The 19383-nt window shown below is 41.9% G+C and overlaps 1 protein-coding gene across 2 annotated transcripts in view; it reads right to left on the bottom strand.

The window, feature by feature from the left end:
- ANGPT1 (angiopoietin 1) overlaps positions 1-19383 on the bottom strand; it is a 166431-nt gene that overhangs the window by 60276 nt on the left and 86772 nt on the right. For both annotated transcript variants that reach the window (XM_083622135.1, XM_083622134.1), the window contains 2 exons: positions 15988-16143; positions 11838-11959 (listed from right to left, as the gene is read on the bottom strand). In XM_083622135.1, coding sequence (XP_083478261.1) covers positions 11838-11959; positions 15988-16143 — 278 coding nt within the window. The remainder of the gene's footprint in view (positions 1-11837; positions 11960-15987; positions 16144-19383) is intronic.

Genomic DNA, 19383 nt, shown 5'->3' on the forward strand with positions numbered 1-19383 from the left:
GCCGATTGCTTCCCTGAATGGAGGAGGCAGGTACGTATAGAAACCCCTGGTTTTTGTGTAGTTGAAATGTCCAAAGTAAGAGTCTCCTCCATTGCGCCAGCCACTTTTCTCTCTGGCCCCAACCACCACTGGAATGCAGCCCTTTCTGGAAAGTTCCCCATGTGGGACCATGGTCCTCCTTATTATGGGATTTTTATTCCCACCCACACTCAGATCTTGCTCCCAGTGGGATAGAAAGCTCGGAGTTTGGAGGAGTTGCCTCTCCTTTTGAGGTAGGTCTCCAAACAGACAAGGTTCTTCTATCACAGGCATCTTTACATCTTTCTCTACATTTACGAAGGGGTCACCGACATCCTTTTTCTTGGCCTGCTCTCCTTCTTAGCCTGAAAGAGGAAAATATATGGCTTTCTCCCATTCCTCTCCCTGTGGGCACATCACTGCTATGGGCTTTGTTGGTTTCAGAGGAAGGAAGAGGGTTGGAGGACTGCAAATCTAAATGGGAAATGTTCTTCTTCCGCTCACTCTTCTCTGAGGTGAGCACTGTGAGCTCCTAAAAGCTGTATCTGTTCCTGATAATCTTCACTCACATCCCTAATCACCAGGTCTATCTCTTACAGAGATGATAGGGGAGCATCTTCATAAATGGATGTGCATTTTGCCCCAGAGTTCCACTGGACACTATAGCAATGGAGTACTCGTGGTAGTTCAGTATTAGCATCAAGACTCAGCATCATAAAACCACTCATGTGGTGCTGCATGTGGTTTTAGCATCAAAACCTTCCTGTTATAACAAGGAAGATGTAAATATATCCCATCTGCAGACCAGTCTTTTGATTCCATATGCCAAAGATCATGCTTTTTATATCCACAGACTAACCAGTGGATTCAAGACTGCCAGTGATCCACGTGCTATCCAAGATTTAATTTGAAATTCCCCCCACATCCCTCTTAAGGCTTTTATTTCTGGATAACAGATCAGTGGCAGAGTGCCTTGAACACAGTTCATCTACCCAAACCTCGGGATATAATAGTATCCATATGTTATTGTTTTTATTGACTATCACAGACATTCAATGTGGGATGTTACATATGATAAACATATACTTAATTAAAGCCATGGATCTGCTTCTACACTCTGGAGTAATATTTTTCTAGAAAGGAAAAGTAATGAAAATGAAACACAAATATGCTTTCCATTTAAATTATAAAACATTTGATGTACAAGAAACACACCTCCTAAAAGCATGACTTTTTGTCTCACAAAGTGAAAAGTAGGAGGGATTATGGATTAGAAGAACATGAAAAGAGCCTTGCTGGATCAGGCAAAAGGCCGATTGAGTCCAGCCTCCCTGCTTCCCACCATGGCCAACCAGATGTTTCTGAGAAGCTCAAAGCAGTTAGTGCAGTTCTTATTCTTACAACCACTTCTGCTTGGCTTTTCTAGGATGCTCATAAGAAAGCTGTCCCCCACATAGGTAAAGGTAAAGGGGCCCCTGACCATTAGGTCCAGTCATGACTGACTCTGTGGTTGCGGCGCTCATCTCACTTTATTGGCCGAGGGAGCCGGCATACAGCTTCCAGGTCATGGGGCCAGCATGACTAAGCCGCTTCTGGCAAACCAGAGTAGCGCACAGAAACGCCATTTACCTTCCCGCCAGAGCGGTACCTATTGATCTACTTGCACTTTGACGTGCTTTCGAACTGCTAGGTTGGCAGGAGCAGGGACCGAGCAACGGGAGCTCACCCCATCACAGGGATTCGAACTGCCGACCTTCTGATCGGCAAGTCCTAGGCTCTGTAGTTTAACCCACAGCGCCACCAGTGTCCCCCACATACTGAACCCTCTATACACCATTTCTGCAACAATTTGTTTTTTGCTTTTCTTTTTTTGGTAGATCCTCATGAAAATACGCCAACATTTTAATGTGGTATTTTTTCCTAATACAGTCATACTTTGGTTCTCGAACAGAATCCGTTCCGAAAGTCCAGTCGACTTCTGTAAACATTCGAAAACCAAGGCGCAGCTTCCGATTGGCTGCAGGAGCTTCCTGCACTCAATCGGAAGCAGCGGGGAAACTGCTTCAGATGTTCAGCTTCCAAAAAAACATTCAAAACTGGAACACTCACTTCCGGGCTTGTGGCATTCAGGAGCCAAAAAGTTTGAGTGGCAAGGCGTTCCAGAACCAAGGTACGACTGTAAATATGTACAGTCTGTACAACTGTATGACTGTAAAAATTTGTGTATGTTTTGAAAAATATACACATTTTTGCAAGTGCTTTCCCCGAATCAAATGCATTTTTCTATGTTATTGTTGTGTGCATGTGCACTTTCACACACACTTTATCTTAGTATATGCATTTTTGTACATACTGCTTGGGTGAAGACCTGCATTGCAAAATTCAGGAAAGCTTAAATTTCAAAGGATCTATGATGTACTGCTTCCTTGAGGAGGGAGGTTAAGTGGGGGTGTCTGTATATATCTGTTGATTTCCACAATGCAGCATGCTGTCTTGTTTGTTACCTCCCAGACAATATTTTACATAACAGTAAATTAATTCTCAGTAATGAGTCGGCCATGGGAGTTAGATTAGTGGAATGTTGCCTATGTCAAGGAAAGAAGAGAGATGGTAGCATTTTTAACCCCACTGACTGGGATGTTGTGGAATGAGGAAGCCTACAGATGTTTTACTGCTTAAGCAACAACACATCTGACCATTTATAGATGACTTCATGAAAGTCATGTCAGCTTCATGTAGTGCAATAAAGAGTCTGGGTATTTTAGATTTCCCCTTCCCGTTTATATTTACAAATGTGGTTTTGCATTAATTTCAGAATCAGTGTATAGATAAGGGAATCATACACACTGCCTTAATGATTCTCTCTGCAGAAAGGGCAATGAAAACCATATTGAAGTGTTCAGGGTGGTATGCAGATCCAGAAAGGGTGACATTCTCAGTAACATGGTAATTACTTGTCAACGGTGGTCAGACCACTAATTTCATGTCTCCTTTATTTAGTTGCACAACAAACCTCACAATGAAACCACAGGCCTATATTTAGATGGTAGATTTCGAAGCCATGTTTAAAGGCAGAAATACCAGCAGAGAATAAAGTCCTGCTGTTGAGACCTTCTATCAGCCTTCTACTTCAGAGTTTGCAGGGCACACTACGGCCAGCTCAAGAATTGGATTCTATTTATTTTAAATTTTTGATAAGATCAAGTGTTGGCATTTTTTAAGGGAAACTAATTGCATGTGTTTTGTGAAATTATAAAGTTCTTGAAAAAACAGGTACATTAGTAAAAAAACAAAACCCTGCATATAAAAATGTGTTTACTGGGAAAAATTCACTCAAAAATGCTGATAAATTTTCATGAGGATTAGAAGAAGAAGAAGAAGAAGAAGAAGAAGAAGAAGAAGAGGAGGAGGAGGAGGAGGAGTTTGGATTTGATATCCCTCCTTTCACTCCCCTTAAGGAGTCTCAAAGCGGCTAACATTCTCCTTTCCCTCCATCCCTCACAACAAACACTCTGTGAGGTGAGTGGGGCTGAGAGACTTTAGAGAAGTGTGATTAGCCCAAGGTCACCCAGCAGCTGCATGTGGAGGAACGGGGACACGAACCCGGTTCACCAGATTACGAGTCCGCTGCTCTTAACCACTACACCACACTGGCTCTGAAAAAAGAATTAGCAAATTGAAAAAGAATTAGCAAATTGCTGAAAAATGTGGAGAACTCAGTTTAATGTTGGGAAAATGAGCCTGTGAGAACAAAATGTGACAGATCCATCCCTATTCCAAGGAAATAATTAGGGATGCTTCAAATATCATACATTTCCTACATGGAGAGCATGTAGGAAAAGCAAGAAGGCCACATGTGGATTTTCATGAATAATGATCATGCTTGTGTCTATAACACAGCCCACATAGGAAATACAGATCATTTGAAATAGGCTTTAGATGTCGCAAGATCAGGTTAAAGGTGCAAAGAAAAGTGTGTTGTCTTTAGGGCATGTTAGCTAGGGGGCATATTCCTTTAGATGACAACGTTTAAGAGCCGCTAGTTCCTAGTCTCAAATGCCACAATATTATCTAATGCTGTCAAGTCTATTGATCTTAAATGAGGCCCGAAATCAATTTTCTACTGGAGAAATGGTGCGTTACATTTGTCAGGATGTAAACCAGCAGGGTGGATCAGCAGGAGGGTATACATAACCCCCTTCTCCCTGTTCTGCTAATAAACTTCACTCTTAGGGAGAGGTTAGACAGAAAGGCCAATGTAAAAAATTCTCTGTTGTAGCTACTGTGGAAAAAAGGTGATGAAGTAGACCGTGGAAGCAGCCCTGATGATTCTCCCCTGGGGCTAGGATTGCTTGATTCAGACAATTTCCTTTGCAAGGTAGATCTGCTAATCCGGTCCAGACCATGCTTGAAGTTTAAAGAGGATTTTAACTCAGATGCATTTGAGAACAGGATGTGGACCAGTACTTAGAGATATATTAGGGTTCTCACGAGCCTGGACATTTTAAAAGTACAGATAATAAGATTTAGTCTGCCCAACAGATACAGATAACTGCCATCACTGGGATAAATGTCCTGCATATCGTATACATTTTTACTGTATTTTATATGTATAAGGGAATTCGAGATGACACTTCACCTGCTATGAAGATGGAATGGTTGTTTTAGAGATGGAATTCTCTGACAATCTTGACCTTGAGCTTATCTGCACACTTTTTTTTTTCTAATTCGAGTCTCACTCCCTTACTGGTTCTGCTAAAAATATTAACATTAACATCAACAAAGGGAGCCCTCCTTGCTCACCTACAACTTAGATCTGTGAGACAGACAGGCACAAGCCACAGGGCCTTTTCTGTGGTGGCTTCATGGCTTCAGAATCTTTTACTGCCTCACCTCCAGAAGCCAGTTCCCCCCCCCAAGGGGCTTGAATGGCTTGAAACTTGGCATTCACATCAGCAATATTCTTCTCTGAGAGAGCTTTCCTTCTGCTGTCTTCTATTAGGAGGTCAGTGTGTTTTATCTTGCTTATTGTTTTGATTTCTTAGCACATAAGTGGAACATGGTTCAGTGAAACTTGGTGATTCAGCCTACAAGTATTTTAAAACAAATAAAGCGATTCACAAACATCAGAAGTAAGAGTTGTCATCCTTTTTCAAAAAAACAACAACCGTAAGCAATCCCTTGCATTGAGCTACCTGGTGGGGCATATTTTGTTGCGGTTGATGCTGTTATTAATAAAATACATGTTATTTCTTACTGAAGATGTAAACTGGCTCTTTCAAGGAGTACTGGAAACCTTTTCTAGTCTATTTAAAAAGTAATTTTCCATATGTGAAGTCCACAGCGGGGTTTGAAGTTTAAGGGAAAAAAACCAGCAGAACTTATTAAGTAAACCATTAAAGAAGATGAAACTGGATGTGATGGAATTTTAGAATGAAATTGTATGTAATCTTGATTATAAACATTGAGGATGGGTGAGTGGGAAGGCAACAGTATTCCAGGAAGGTTTTTTTTTATGGTTGATGTTTTATTGTGTTTGTAATATTTTGTTGGGAGCCACCCAGAGTGGCTGGGGCAACCCAGTCAGATGGGCAGCATGTAAATATAAATATATAAGATTATTATTATTATTGTTAAATAGGATTTTAACTGTTGAGTGACAAAATGTAACTTTGAATTTCGAAATAAAATAAAATATTTATTGGGGGGATTTATTGGGGGGACATTTTATTTAGTCATAAGAGCATTTTTTCAACCCACCTTTCAGGCCAATAGGGCCACCTAGAAGGCATGTATATACACACACACACACACCACAAAATAACAAGCAATACAAACTGGGATCGTTTACACAGAGCCAAACAGAATGCAAGCAAACAGCAGTAGTGGGATAAAAACAAAAGCTTGGCAAGCTACTGAGGCTTTGCCGCAAATCAAAACGCCATAACAGAGGAGCCCACGGAGCCTTTCCATAGCGGGGATTTCACAGGCAGAGGTGCTGTTGATGTGATGCAGGAGATCAGATCTCCTGGCTTTTAATTGTATTTTGTTCTTCTGCTATGAAGCCTTTTTAACATCAGAAGAGCCTGCTGGCTCAAGCCAATGGCCCATTGACCACCCAGGTCCCTGTGGGAAACCGGCTAGGAGGACATGAGCACAAGAAGAATCTTCCCTCCCATAGTTTCCAACAACTTGTATTCGGAAACCTATTGTCTCTGTCTGCGGAGGCACAGGATACCAGCTGTGCGGTGGCATGAATTGGAATGGGGCAGGGTGCTGGGGGAAATGATGTCCAGTGTTTCCCTGTTGCTCTGTTTCCCTGACCAAAATCCCCCTGCCCAAGCTGCTATTAGCTCTACTAGGAGGAAAGGGGACCTCCTGAGCTTATTAGCTTTCCCCAACGGGACTTCAGGGGAAGGGACATATTTTAACTAGGAAAACAGCACAGAGACAAAGGTTTCAACACTGCACCACCTTCTGGTGCCACTGCCCTCATCTAATTTTGGGGGTCCCACAGCTGCTTAGAGCTGTAATAAAACATCAAGAGCTCTGATTACAGATGTCCCACCACATCATGTATGTTTTGGCCCATAGTTTTCAATGCATCTCTAAAAAAAAAAAAAATACGTCCAAGGTATTACACATTCCTCTTGCATGGAATATTATAGCACCAGATGTTTTTTGACAGCGCATTATACTAACACTACAGATTTTTTTAAAAAAAATTTGGTGAAGGGATCATAATGTCGCTGCTGTGGCAATTCTCATGCCAAAATCCTTTTTTAAACACTTTTTGTTCATGGCTGAGCAGTCGCAAGCCCTTGTGTTGGAAAGGCAGGGATATCCTTTCCAACGAAAGGCTGCTCCTTAAATTACAATATTCTTACAGGGGAAGATTGGTATGTGGGGGGAGGGATAGGAAACATGTGTAGATCAGGATGGGCAAACTCAGTTGACAAGACTTATTTTGTTCGACAACGTAAGAAGAGCTTGCTGGATCAGACCAAATGTTCCTTTAGTCCAGCATTTAGTCGTGGTGGCTAACAAAAGCCCTGCAGGAAGTCTGTCAGCAGGACATGAGTGGTGTGGTCCTCTCCCACTCATGATTCTCAGCAAATCATGTTCAAAGGCATATTGCCTCTGGCACCGAAGGCAGTACATAACCCTCATGACTCATAGCCTTTTAAAAAATAACTAGAACCTTAAGATCAACCAATCAAACCCGGATGCAAAAGACATACAGTGGTACCTCGGAAGTCGAACAGAATCCGTTCCAGAAGTCTGTTTGACTTTCAAAATGTTCAGAAACCAAGGCGTGGCTTCTGATTGGCTGCAGGAAGCTCCTGCAGCCAATTGGAAGCTGTGGAAGCCCTGTCGGACGTTCGCAAACCAGAGCACTTACTTCTGGGTTTGTGGCGTTCGGGAGCCAAAATGTTCGACTTGCAAGGCGTTCGCAAACCAAGGTACAACTGTACTTAGAATTAAAGAATTCTGAGCCCAAGGATTTGTTTCAGTACCAGAACCGATTGCACAGCCCCTAAAACCCCACTCCTGTGTGTCCTCCTTCCCCCGTTTTCTTCATTTCAGCAATATAATTTGGAGTTGGGGGGAGCCATTTTGCCATTGCCGCTGTTAAACAATTGGAAGCTGCCAGTCCACAAACAGATCACGAGCTACCTTTCACTCACCCCTGGCATGGATCATTCTTGGTGATGATCTCACATGCAGATACTTTTTGCTCTGAGCTGCAGTTGGACTCTGCTTTCCAAAGCATGCATGCTGCCAGTTCATTGAAAAGAACAGATGTGATAGTTTTGCCTGCATTTTGTTATGTATGAAAAATGCATTGATTGAAGTACATGCATTGATTAAAAGAATTGTGATGTGATTGTGCAATCACACAGATTCCTTTTTGTGCTGTGATTTAATCTAAGTGCATATTTATTTATTTTTATTAGATTTATTAGATTTATATACTTCCCTGCATTAAACGATCTCAGGGTGATACACAAGATTAAAACATGAGATAAAATCACAAATAGATAGTTAAAACAGAAACAACAAAACAATAAGTGAATATGTACTGGTCTGCATTCATAATCCACAAAGGAAAAAGATGTTAACTGCAAACTGCATCAAATTGATTATGTGCAGGGGTCTGAACAAACTCTGGGTTTTTATTTTATTTTTATTTGTTTAAGGTATAATGAACAGTTAAGCCATCAGTGCCATTCTGGAAATAAAATCAGATTCTAAAATCTGGGTAAAACATTAGAAGGGGGCAATGCCACAAGCATACTGAGGAACCATCCTCACTCAATTATTATCCAAACTTTCAATTCAACCAGTTTGTGGGTTATGGGCTAGGCAACTTTTCTCCATTATCTATAGGGAAGTTTCTGAGTAGCCTAGTATCTCAATCCTGTTGTTCCAATTCAACCGCTTTTTGGAAAAAAGCAAGACAGTGAAAAAGTTGTGATCTCTACAACAAGAAAAGATGATCTCTCCAGTCCGCTCACTCCTGCTAATTTTATTAATGGACCTTACTGCATTTAGCTTTATTGAACAACCAGTTTCTGCTCCCCTTCCCTCCTTTAACTGCAGCATGAAAATAGTTTGATTTTCAACACATCCCTTCCTTCCATATTCAAGGCCAGGCTATTTCATCACATTAAAAGGGCACATCAGTGTGTAAGTCGATGCAGCCACACACAGAGGTCAAGGCAGGCCATGTTTATTTACTGCCAAACATATCTTAACACTGTGACACATTGTTAAAGCACATAAATAAATGCAAAATATTAAGCACACCAGTTATCACCTATAGGAATCTCTGCCTTTTCCACATTCTAAATAAATACTTAGGCCTAAGCCGATAATTGGCAGGTCACTAATACAATCAGTAGGTCAGTGGGTTAAAAAGCCACACACATTTCCACTTTGACACTGAAGCTTTGTAATGGTCTTGCAGCTAATTCAATAATACGGAAGCAAAAGTTGATAGAGCACATTACCTATAAAGGGTCTAGATTTCAGCCGATTACTGAATCTCCCTGCTCTGCCTTCCTACGGGGCCAGTATTCCTATATAACAAAGTGGCCTTTTATGCGTTACCACAAGGATGCAGAGACCACGTTCCCACAGCTTTAACTCTGGTTGTACAAGAGTGGTTGAATGCTAAGAACAATGTGAGCAGAGCCAATTGCAAATTTCACCGAAAGGTTGCTGTCTTTCCCAGTGGGATGAATATCAGATGGGAAACACCTATGTAATTTACCCTACCCATATGGTTCCAGGGTTTCATTTCTGCAACAGAATGGAAAGATGGCATGAGTGGCTGTTGTGCTTTCTTGTGACATGAAAGTCCTTAAGGGCGCTGCTCCACATTTTTTAAGCAAACTGGTCTATTTAACAATTGCCAGAATAATGCATACTAAATCCCTGGGAGGATTTTGGGGGAGGAACTACCTTGATGAGCCTGTAATTAAACTTTGGATTTTTCCACATATTGTGATATGGTTATTTTCTTTTATCAAAATGCACCAAAATACATATTTTAGGGTAAAATATGCTTAGAAATGTCTATATTGAAACAAAATGTGAATTTGCATTTTGTGATAAAATATGCATTTAAGTAAGAATTTGGATACAAATTTTCATATGGATTCTTTCCCCACCTCCAAAATGTACAGATCAATGCGGAAATGGGATGAAAACATGTGAAACAGGCATTGACTGGCAACAGACTGCTCCACCCATCCCTAGTGACAACCAAGTCAACTACTTGGTGACTACAGTAATTGCTTGATAAACTAGTCATTTAGGAATCATGCGATATCTCTCTATGAGATTGTTTTATCATCTCCTAAGTGCAATTAATGGAAAGAAAGATCCTGCAAAATGATACGATCAGGTTGTGAATGTCCTGCTAAAAGCATCTCTGAATACATGCAAACTGTTTGCTAAGCACGAAGCTGTTCCTAGGTTCTTTGAGAATATCAGTGTGTGTAGTGTTTGTGCAGCAATTGTCCAAGAAGTACATTTCAAACAGCACAAAAAGCAGTCCTTGATGTTAGTTAATAATTGGAATGGTTTGGGAAAGCATAATAATATCCAAATTCATTTGTCTATTTGTCCCTTTCTTAAGCTACCTCCTGCCTTTACATGGAACAATGTTTCTTAAGATAACATGAATAGCTCTGCTCCATATCCAATACTCCTGATAGGGCCATATAGAATTCCCCCTATAGTTGGTGGCCTTCTGCCAATCAACAGAGCAGTGACATGAGGCCACCCACAGACAAAGTAGGAATTTCTTCATACCTGGGAGACTTCCTAGGTTTTTTTTTTTTTTAAGTAGCACTTTGTTTAAAGAATGGGAAAAACCCTCCCCCAAAAGCCTCCCAAGGATTTAGTATGCATAGACCCTTCCCTAGCTATAGATGTTAAAGTTAAAAACAATGCTAGTGATGAATGTAAGTGGGGGTGACAATCTCATTCCAAGATCAACAAGAGAAATAAAGACATCTCCAAAGCAAGGAAGGAGAGGTGGGTAACCATGTACTGTTCAGGTTGGAGATGAATAAATATAGTCCTCCACAATCTCCCCGCCCCCTGCCCCAATTTCTCCCCATTGATCTAGAGCAGGTGTAGCTAAACCTGTGGTTCTCTGGATGCTGCTAGACAGCAACTCCCATCATCCCTGATCACTGACCAATATCTTGAGAGCCATGGTTTCCCCAAGCCAATCAACAGCATTGCTGGACTACAAATCCTCTCATTTACCATGCTAGCTGTGATTGATTAGCACTAGGAATGTCAGAGGATTACACTGTAAGCACAGTGCAGCGCAGCACTGCCTTTCCACAAAGGAGAGGACTACACTGAAATAAGCACAATGAAAAAACTGCAAAGAAGTGAAATGTAAGGAAAATAATGCCAAAAAACGAATATCAAAATATGGTGTCTATGTATGGCATTACATACCACAAAAATACATATACAGTAGAATTCTACTTACGTGAATGATGAAGCGGGTAGCATATTACAAGGGGGAAAGAAAATTCAGTTGAGCAGATTGACCAATATGTCAGTATGAATGAACGTCAGAATGGAATGAGGCACATTCATACACCCCTAATGCAGGCTTCCTCAACCTTGGCCCTCCAGATGTTTTGGGACTACAATTCCCATCATCCCTGACCACTGGTCCTGCTAGCTAGGGATCATGGGAGTTGTAGTCCAAAAATATCTGGAGGGACGAGGTTGAGGGAGCCTGCCCTAACGAGTCCAACAATATTCAGAGGGCCATCATTTTAGCTACCACTTACCTACAGCAATATAGTGCTTTAGCATTCATTCAGGGCCAGTGATTGTATCAAATGTATGAAGGAAGAGTTCACACTCCTTTCACCAACTGTACTGCTCAGTATTTACCTTCCCCCAGTGATTGACATGGGGGTGAAAGGAAGCAGAGCCCCTTCATGAGTCTTTATGGTTCCCGGGTTCTTTTGAGATGCCAATATCACACCTTGCTGCCTCTCATCCACTGGTATCATTCAAAAGTTTAGGGTCACTGTAAGCATAACAGTACAGAGTACTGGCCATTTTACCTGATAGGCTCATATATAATTGTATTGTTTCGTTGCTTGCCAGCCTGGGTTCCTTTTTGAGAAACAGTGGAGAAGAAATCCAATCAATCAATCAATCAATCAATCAATCAATCAATCCATTAGAGAATGTCCGTAAGAAGGCCTCTTGGTACTGAAAATGTTCTTCCACACATGCTTTACAACAGTATTAAAGAACTCTGCACTCACCTATTTTTATCATGGATTTTCAAGATTTCATGTGTCTGCTGGAGCAGTTGTTTCTCCAGCTTGTAAGTAGATAATGAATTCTCCAGCAGCTGAATTTCTAGTCGGGACGTTTGATTTAGTACCTGAAGGAGGCAAGCGAGAAATAATAGATAGGCCTTCCAATACTTTTGACTTTAGCAGTCAACATTGCTGTTCTGCTTTGCTTGGTCCCAGACATATTGTGATGATCCAAAAGAAAAATATTGCAAAACAGAGACGCACCAACAGGACATTTTATTTTGGTCTCTACAGGTTTTCCATTGTTCTTTTATGAAGTGCATTTACCTAAGAAACTTGCCAGGGTGATTTAAATTTAAACACAAGCCAACCTGCTCCCCAGCTTCTGTTCTGTAAACAGAAGTTCCAAAACATCATTGTCCCAAGGTATTTCTTTGGCTGTGTTTGGTCTAGGTTTATTTATAGCATAGCTTCAGATATTGCATACCTCCTTCAAAGTAAGTCTACATTCCTCCCTTGAGCTTCTTCAATTTCAGCCATTCTAAGCCTCACTAGGTTCTTCCTCTGTCCTTACCAAACGACAACACCTAGAACAGTAGCCTTCAGTGTTCTCAGACCTCAGATCACCTTTAAACCAAACATGTTTGGGGGGACCCATTCCTTCCTATATATGGGGATGGAGGAATCTTCCTAGATACACATAAAATGTAAGGCTGTCAATGCCCATCAGGTTATGGAGAATGTATAGGACCACCACCAATCATCATGTCTCTGCATGCCAAGCATGGTGCATGTGTGTTATTTAAAGAAGGCACCATTGGCCAAATGTAGACTTGCCATAGGATATAACAGGCCTGTCATTACAGGGAGACAGACTATTTTCTACCACGACCCAAAATCATGTCCAACTTCAGATCCAAGAATTCTGTCTTGTGGATCACATTGTGAATCTACTTATTCGTGCATGATCAAATCAGGTTTTGGGGCAGTCGTTATAAAATTAGAAAGAGAAGGCTCTGGCAGTTCTGATGGGCGATTGTCTAGAAAATTATTGAATAACACACATTAATCTTGTTGTATCACAACACATATCTTCTCTATGTATTTGGATAGCATTGCCAGTTGGTGTTATGAGTGACTCAACAAAAAAAGGTCACAATCTTTGGTCGAAATCCTGTGTAAAGCATAAATTCTAGCATTGCCTTCTGATAGTGGGCATCCCCCCTATATTGTATGTGTGCCAAAAGTCAATTCTTATGTTTAATACTGTGACTGCAGGACTAAGCCAATGGGGATCAGCATCTACACTGCTCTGGTAATATAAAAGCCGGCCTTTGTTTATCAAGGATGATGGGTGAGTTGACCTTGACATGCTTATTTTCTCCTAATGCAGTTCAAATATATAGTGTAGCCTCTATTCTCTGTTATGACTTAAGACTAAAAATATAAGATTTTGGTTCCAGCAATTTCTCATGCTCATATTCCATTACCTACAAGCTAAGGCCGTCTTATATGAAACTTTTATTAGCCCTTCCATGGAAAACTAAGAAGCTGAGAGCTTGAGTAAGACTATATTGTCATCACCATGTGTATATTATCTCTAGCTAGACTAAATTAATTGTACTTTCTTGTGTAATTGATCTTGTTACTCTATATGTTGATATGCGTTTTAAGTAATCATTTCGGGAAAAGATACTGTAAACACGGTTTGAGGCTCGGAGAATACAAAAAATATGATCCATCTCAAACACTCTGCTGGTATAACTAACTGGCCAGTGTAGTGATTACACACATGCATACATTTGTTTTAAGCAGACAGTCTGGATGCACAGCATCTGCTAGATACCATATGCTTGAAACTGTAAAGGAAAGGGGAAAGAGTGGCGGGGAATTATGAATTGTGAACAGATAGATAATATCAAAGGGCTCTCAATGAGTTAGGGCCAACGGACATGTATCAGAAACTGGGATGCTGATCTTGTGGACTTCTCTGTCTCCTCCCTTCAAACCCAGGCCCTGTCTGTGATGGGTTCCCAACAGGACTGCAATTAGCAAACAGATGTTCTCTAGACCTCTTAGCCTTTGGTATCGACTGTTGGGAACATAAGACTATGAGAAGAGCCTGCTGGATCAGGCCAAAATGGACCATCTTGTCCGGCATCCTGTTATCACAGTGGTCAACCAAATGCGTGTGGGAAACAGGATTCAGACGCAGGAGCCCTTTCCCCTCCTGTAGATTAAAGGTAAAGGGACCCCTGACCCGTTAGGTCCAGTTGCGGACGACTCTGGGGTTGCGGCGCACATCTCGCTTTATTGGCCGAGGGAGCCGGCGTACAGCTTCCGGGTCATGTGGCCAGCATGACTAAGCTGCTTCTGGTGAACCAGAGCAGCGCACGGAAACGCCGTTTACGTTCCCACTGGAGTGGTACCTATTTATCTACTTGCACTGTGTGCTTTCAAACTGCTAGGTTGGCAGGAGCAGGGACCGAGCAAGGGGAGTTCACCCCGTCGTGGGGATTTGAACCGCTGACCTTCTGATCAGCAAGCTCTAGGCTCTGTGGTTTAACCCACAGTGCCACCCGCGTCCCCTCATGTCCTGTGGATTCCAGCAAATGGTATTCAGGAGCAGTACTGCCTCCAGTGGTAGAGGCAGTGCATAGCCATCTTGCCTAACAGTATGCCATAGCCTTCTCCTCCATGAATTTGTCTAATCCTCTTTTAAAGCTACGTAGAAACAGGGTCCCTACTTAATTACAGCTAGAACAGGCAGAAAGGGTCTGGTCTTTTCTTTAGCCCTGGAAGAGGAGGAGGAGGAGGAGGAGGGGGGGGAGGAGTTTGGACTTGATACCCCACCTTTCACTCCCCTTAAGGAGTCTCAAAGCAGCTAACAATCTCCTTTCCCTTCTTCCCCCACAACAAACACTCTGTGAGGTGAGTGGGGCTGAGAGACTTCAGAGAAGTGTGACTAGCCCAAGGTCACCCAGCAGCTGCATGTGGAGGAGCGGGGAAGGGAACCCGGTTCACCAGATTACGAGTCCACCGCTCTTAACCACTACACCATGCTGGCTCTCCCCTAGGCCATGCCACCTCCACTACCACCATTAAACAACAGGAGAAGTATTGTTGGACATGAACTTACACATGGGACATTAAATGACTTGCAATCTTAAGCATGTCACAGAAGCCCCTACAATAACTTACAATTCAGGCCAAGTTCTCACTGAGATGATAAACTTGTGTTTTGGCTGGTCCCAGGTCCCAGGGCTGGATTCAGGTTCATGGGGACCCACAGCAAAGTGCCTTCCACAGGTTCTGTCCTACATTGGATCCTTCTTCCCCTCAGCTATGGGCTGTGCCCCACCATTGCCCTGCAGCAGCATTGATGGAGTAAGAGTGTTTTCTCCAGTTCTAGATGGTAGGACCTGCACCAGTGGATTCAAGTTAAGGGAGCGGAGATTCCAACTAATCATCAGAAAGGACTTTCTGACAGTAAGAGCAGTTTGACCATGAAACAGACTCCCTTGGAAGGTGGTGGATTCTCCTTCCTTGGAGGTTTTTAAGCAGAGGTTGGACGGCCATCTGTCATTGTTGCTTTAGTTGAGATTCTTGCATTGCAAGCAGTTTGATTAGATGACCCCCAGGGTGTTTCCTAACTCTACATTTCCACAACCCTGGGATTCTATAATTCTATAAGCAATATTCCATGGGCACAGTGTATTTTTCATGGCTGTGAACGCTGAAGAGAAAATCAAAGCAACCCAAGCTAGCATAAAGCGGCAAGTGATCACATATATAAAAGGCACAATCAGAACTTTTTGACACATTCAGTGCTTCAGTTGCTCACAGCTAGTAGCCAAGCTGTTTATTTGAAGTCAGCAGCAGCTCACTTTCTTGGCTAGTCCAGCCTGAGATAACACATGCAGAGCAAACTATACCAAGCAACTCCCATTTGGCCCAAACCAGGGCACTTTAACTGAAACCAGCCTTTGCTGCTGTTACCACCAATCAATAAGTGTGTTTCCTGCAGCAAAAATAAATAAATAAATAAATGCCGAGAAGCACAGTATGAGGAAATGACACAGAAAAAGGGGAGTAAAGGGGGAAATGTTTTGTCATAGTTAATGGCCTGGTGAATGCAGCCATGGAAACATACCTGTGTTTCGACATCTGTGAGCTTTCTTGTCTGCTCTGCTGTCTGGCTGAGGAGGCTGGTTCCTATTTCCAGCATGGTGGCTGTATGGTTCTGCACAGCGTTCTGCTGTAACTGCGCCATCTCTGATTTCATGTTTTCCACAATGTAGTTCTCGAGCTATGGAACAGAACAGGTAACGAGTTTAAATGGCAGCAAAGTATTTATGCTAAAATGCATCTGCAATTTAAATTTAAAAAGTGTGTGTGTGTGTGTGTGTGTGTGTGTGATCAATTTATAAGCGCTTTTTCCTCACAATGTGAAATGCAAGAGTTTTTAAAAATAAAAATAAGCAAAGCAAAAATAGCAAAGCTTGGAAACAATCCCATAAATACTACCAGCACAGCAAACAAAAGTAAAATCAGCAACAGAACATAAGAAGATTTCAGGGGCAGGACTGAGGAGGAATGGTGCCCCCTGTTCTCCTGAACCTTCCCAAGAATAGGAGGACAGTATAGATTTAGAACAGTGGTTTGCAGAAGGACCTAGTTCAGAGATTGCAGAGGGGGAAAGCTGGGAAATATTGGAAGAAGAACAGCAGGAAGAAGAAACACCAGGGGATAAGCTGGCGGACTCAGTGTCTTTGGAGAGCATTCCTGAGCCAACTTCCCAAGCGTGCAGTGAGAGTAGCCGAACAGAAAGCTCAGAGACAGAAAGCCCAGCTCAGTCGGCGCAGGGATGACGTAGGATAAGAGAGACGGGGGGGGGGGTTGGCTTTACTTGGAACAACGCCATTTCTAGAGAGAGATTGCATTCCTTTGTCTCTCGCTGTGATTATTGAATAAACTAATTGGTAAGAACTCTTCTTTTTTAATCTGCTTCTTTGCTGCCACCAGGGGAGGGATCTGATTCCCTGAAGCCTGACAGAAGATGAGTCCTGCCATCAGGCCAAAGGCCCACATTCTAGTCCAACTTTCTGGTGTCATACCAGATGCCTACAGGAAGGCCACAAGTAGGACCAGAACCACAACAGCACTGTCCCTCCTTGTGATTCACTTCAGTAGGTATTCAGAAACATATTGCCTCCAGCAGTGGAGGTAGAACAGCCATCGTGGCCAGCAGTGATTGATGGCCTTATTCACCACGAATATGTCTAATATTCTTTTATAGCCATCTAAGTGGTGGCCATCATTACATTCACTGGAATCTAGTGTGGAGAACTACACTGTCCTGAATTTTCCAACATATAGCTTCCCTGGATTCATAGACAGCAGCCTCAGGCATACCATTTTCTCATAAGACAAGGTGAGTTGCGGTTCTTCTACAGTGAGATGTAGCCCTTTCATATGCAGTATGTTTAGGAATCAATCCTACCATTCCGGAAACGAAAGTTCATTGCAGCTTCCCTTGTAAAAATCAATCACCCAACGCACTTTTACACAACAGCTGATTCAACAAAGTATGTGATGAGCCATATAATAAAGTCAGTTGGGGCCAAATGAACTCTTACCTTCCCTTTGGCCTCTAATGTTGCCTTGGGGAGTACCAATAGTGTCCAAAGTTGTGGATGGAAAACACATTATAATATGTTACAATGGGAAGGCTAGATTTACACATCTAGTAGCAAAATTGCAGTTCTGAGAAGCTCATAATCAAGAAATAGAGCAAAACCACAAGCAATTGGCTTGTGACATTCAGAGGGGGGGGGGTGTGAATTAATTTCCTCCAAAATAGTACTGGGTTGATGACATTTTTAGAGTGTGATAACCTCTCATAGAATAATTGTAACACAGAACTCCATTGTAATAATTTCCAGAGAAATATCCTTGTTAGTCTCTGGAAACAAAAACAAGAAAGTCTTGTAAAGAAAATCTTGTGGCACCTTAAAGACTGACAAATTTATGATGAATAAGCTTCTCTTGTGGACTATAATCCAGTACCTGCATCAACTGAAGTGGACTATAGTCTACAAAAGGTTATGCTGTAATAAATATATTCATCTTGTTTTTTACTGATGGCCATGAGGGGGGGGGGAATCTGTATTTTATTATTGGGACAGTAAATAAGGAGTGCACAGCTTACAAAGTCAAATGTACATATGACTAAGTCATGTGATTAATTTCTCATATACATCTATATAATTTGATCGTTAGTTAACCGTGTACTTACATACTGCTTTGTGAAGAGTTTTTTTATTTATTTGAAAAGTGGACTATAAATTTATTAAATAACAGAAATAACAGCAACAACAACATTAGCATCATGGTAGAACTATTCAGCTCTATTTCTGAAATATGCTTAGTTTATTTTTGTAGGCTACATTAAATAGTATATTCATAGTCATAGTTATAGCAGAGACTTCTGGATAAAAAACTAGTGTCCATCATACTCATCAGACTATATGGTTTCTGAGTCAATGGAATTGGTGGGTAAATGTAAAACTCCCATCTCCTAGAGATCTACAAATGTAGGGGGAAAGAGTCAGGCAAAGACAGCTTCATACATATCTGTGAATCAGTTTGATGGACTTCTCACTCCCCTGGTGATATTATCTCACTGCCCTGTGAGAGAGCCCTGAGAAAAGGAGGCAAATGGAGACACCACCATCTTGTCTGCAGACAGAGCAATTCAGATTGCCTCTTCTGGAGTCTCCCTTCACAACGGTTACAGAAAGAGGCTCAACATGCATTGGACTTTGCAGATGATATTCACGGGGTAAGATGTGAAAGTCTAGCTTGGGCTTACTGACTGTCAATGAATGGCAAGTTAGCAACTTTCTAAGTCAATGTTCAGAGGAAAGCATTGCAAGTGGATTCAGAGTCTTTGAGTCTTGGCTAATCTGCTCTTTCTTTGTCCCTGCCTGAACATGTGCATGATATTCGTTCCCATGTCAGATTTTCAGTGTTTCAGCTAGGGATGCAGAGGATGAATTTAGGCATAAAGTGGCAGGAGACCTGAATGTCTTCTCCAGTGAAGAACAGATAGGCATTGTTGACCAGATGCCAGGATCTCTGGAGTGTTTGCAGATGTAGGAGGTGTTTTCACGATTGCTATTTTGAGAATATTTCTTTGGAGTTCACAGCCTTTTAAAACCAATTTCAGGAATGTGACCCTGTGCTCCCTGTGTTACTGTCTTGAATAATGGTCACTTAAATACATTGAAGATTGAGTCATTTTTTGGGGGGCGGGAGAAGAATTAAATAACAGCTGAGATTCTTTGATGCAACACACTGCAAAGACAATGCCAGTTATGTATTGCCTAAGCAGGCACATTCTGTGGCCCGTGAGAGCAGTGAAAAAATTAAGACAAGACACTGGAGTTCGGTGAAAACTAGATGAGATTTTCACTGACTATGGTTAGTAAGCTGGGTTGGCATGGCAGTAGAACAAGGATGAGTTCCTCATTCCACTCTGCCTTTG

Source organism: Podarcis filfolensis (genome assembly GCF_964270895.1).
Source record: "Podarcis filfolensis genome assembly, chromosome: 7".
In the NCBI taxonomy this organism is placed as follows: domain Eukaryota; kingdom Metazoa; phylum Chordata; class Lepidosauria; order Squamata; family Lacertidae; genus Podarcis; species Podarcis filfolensis.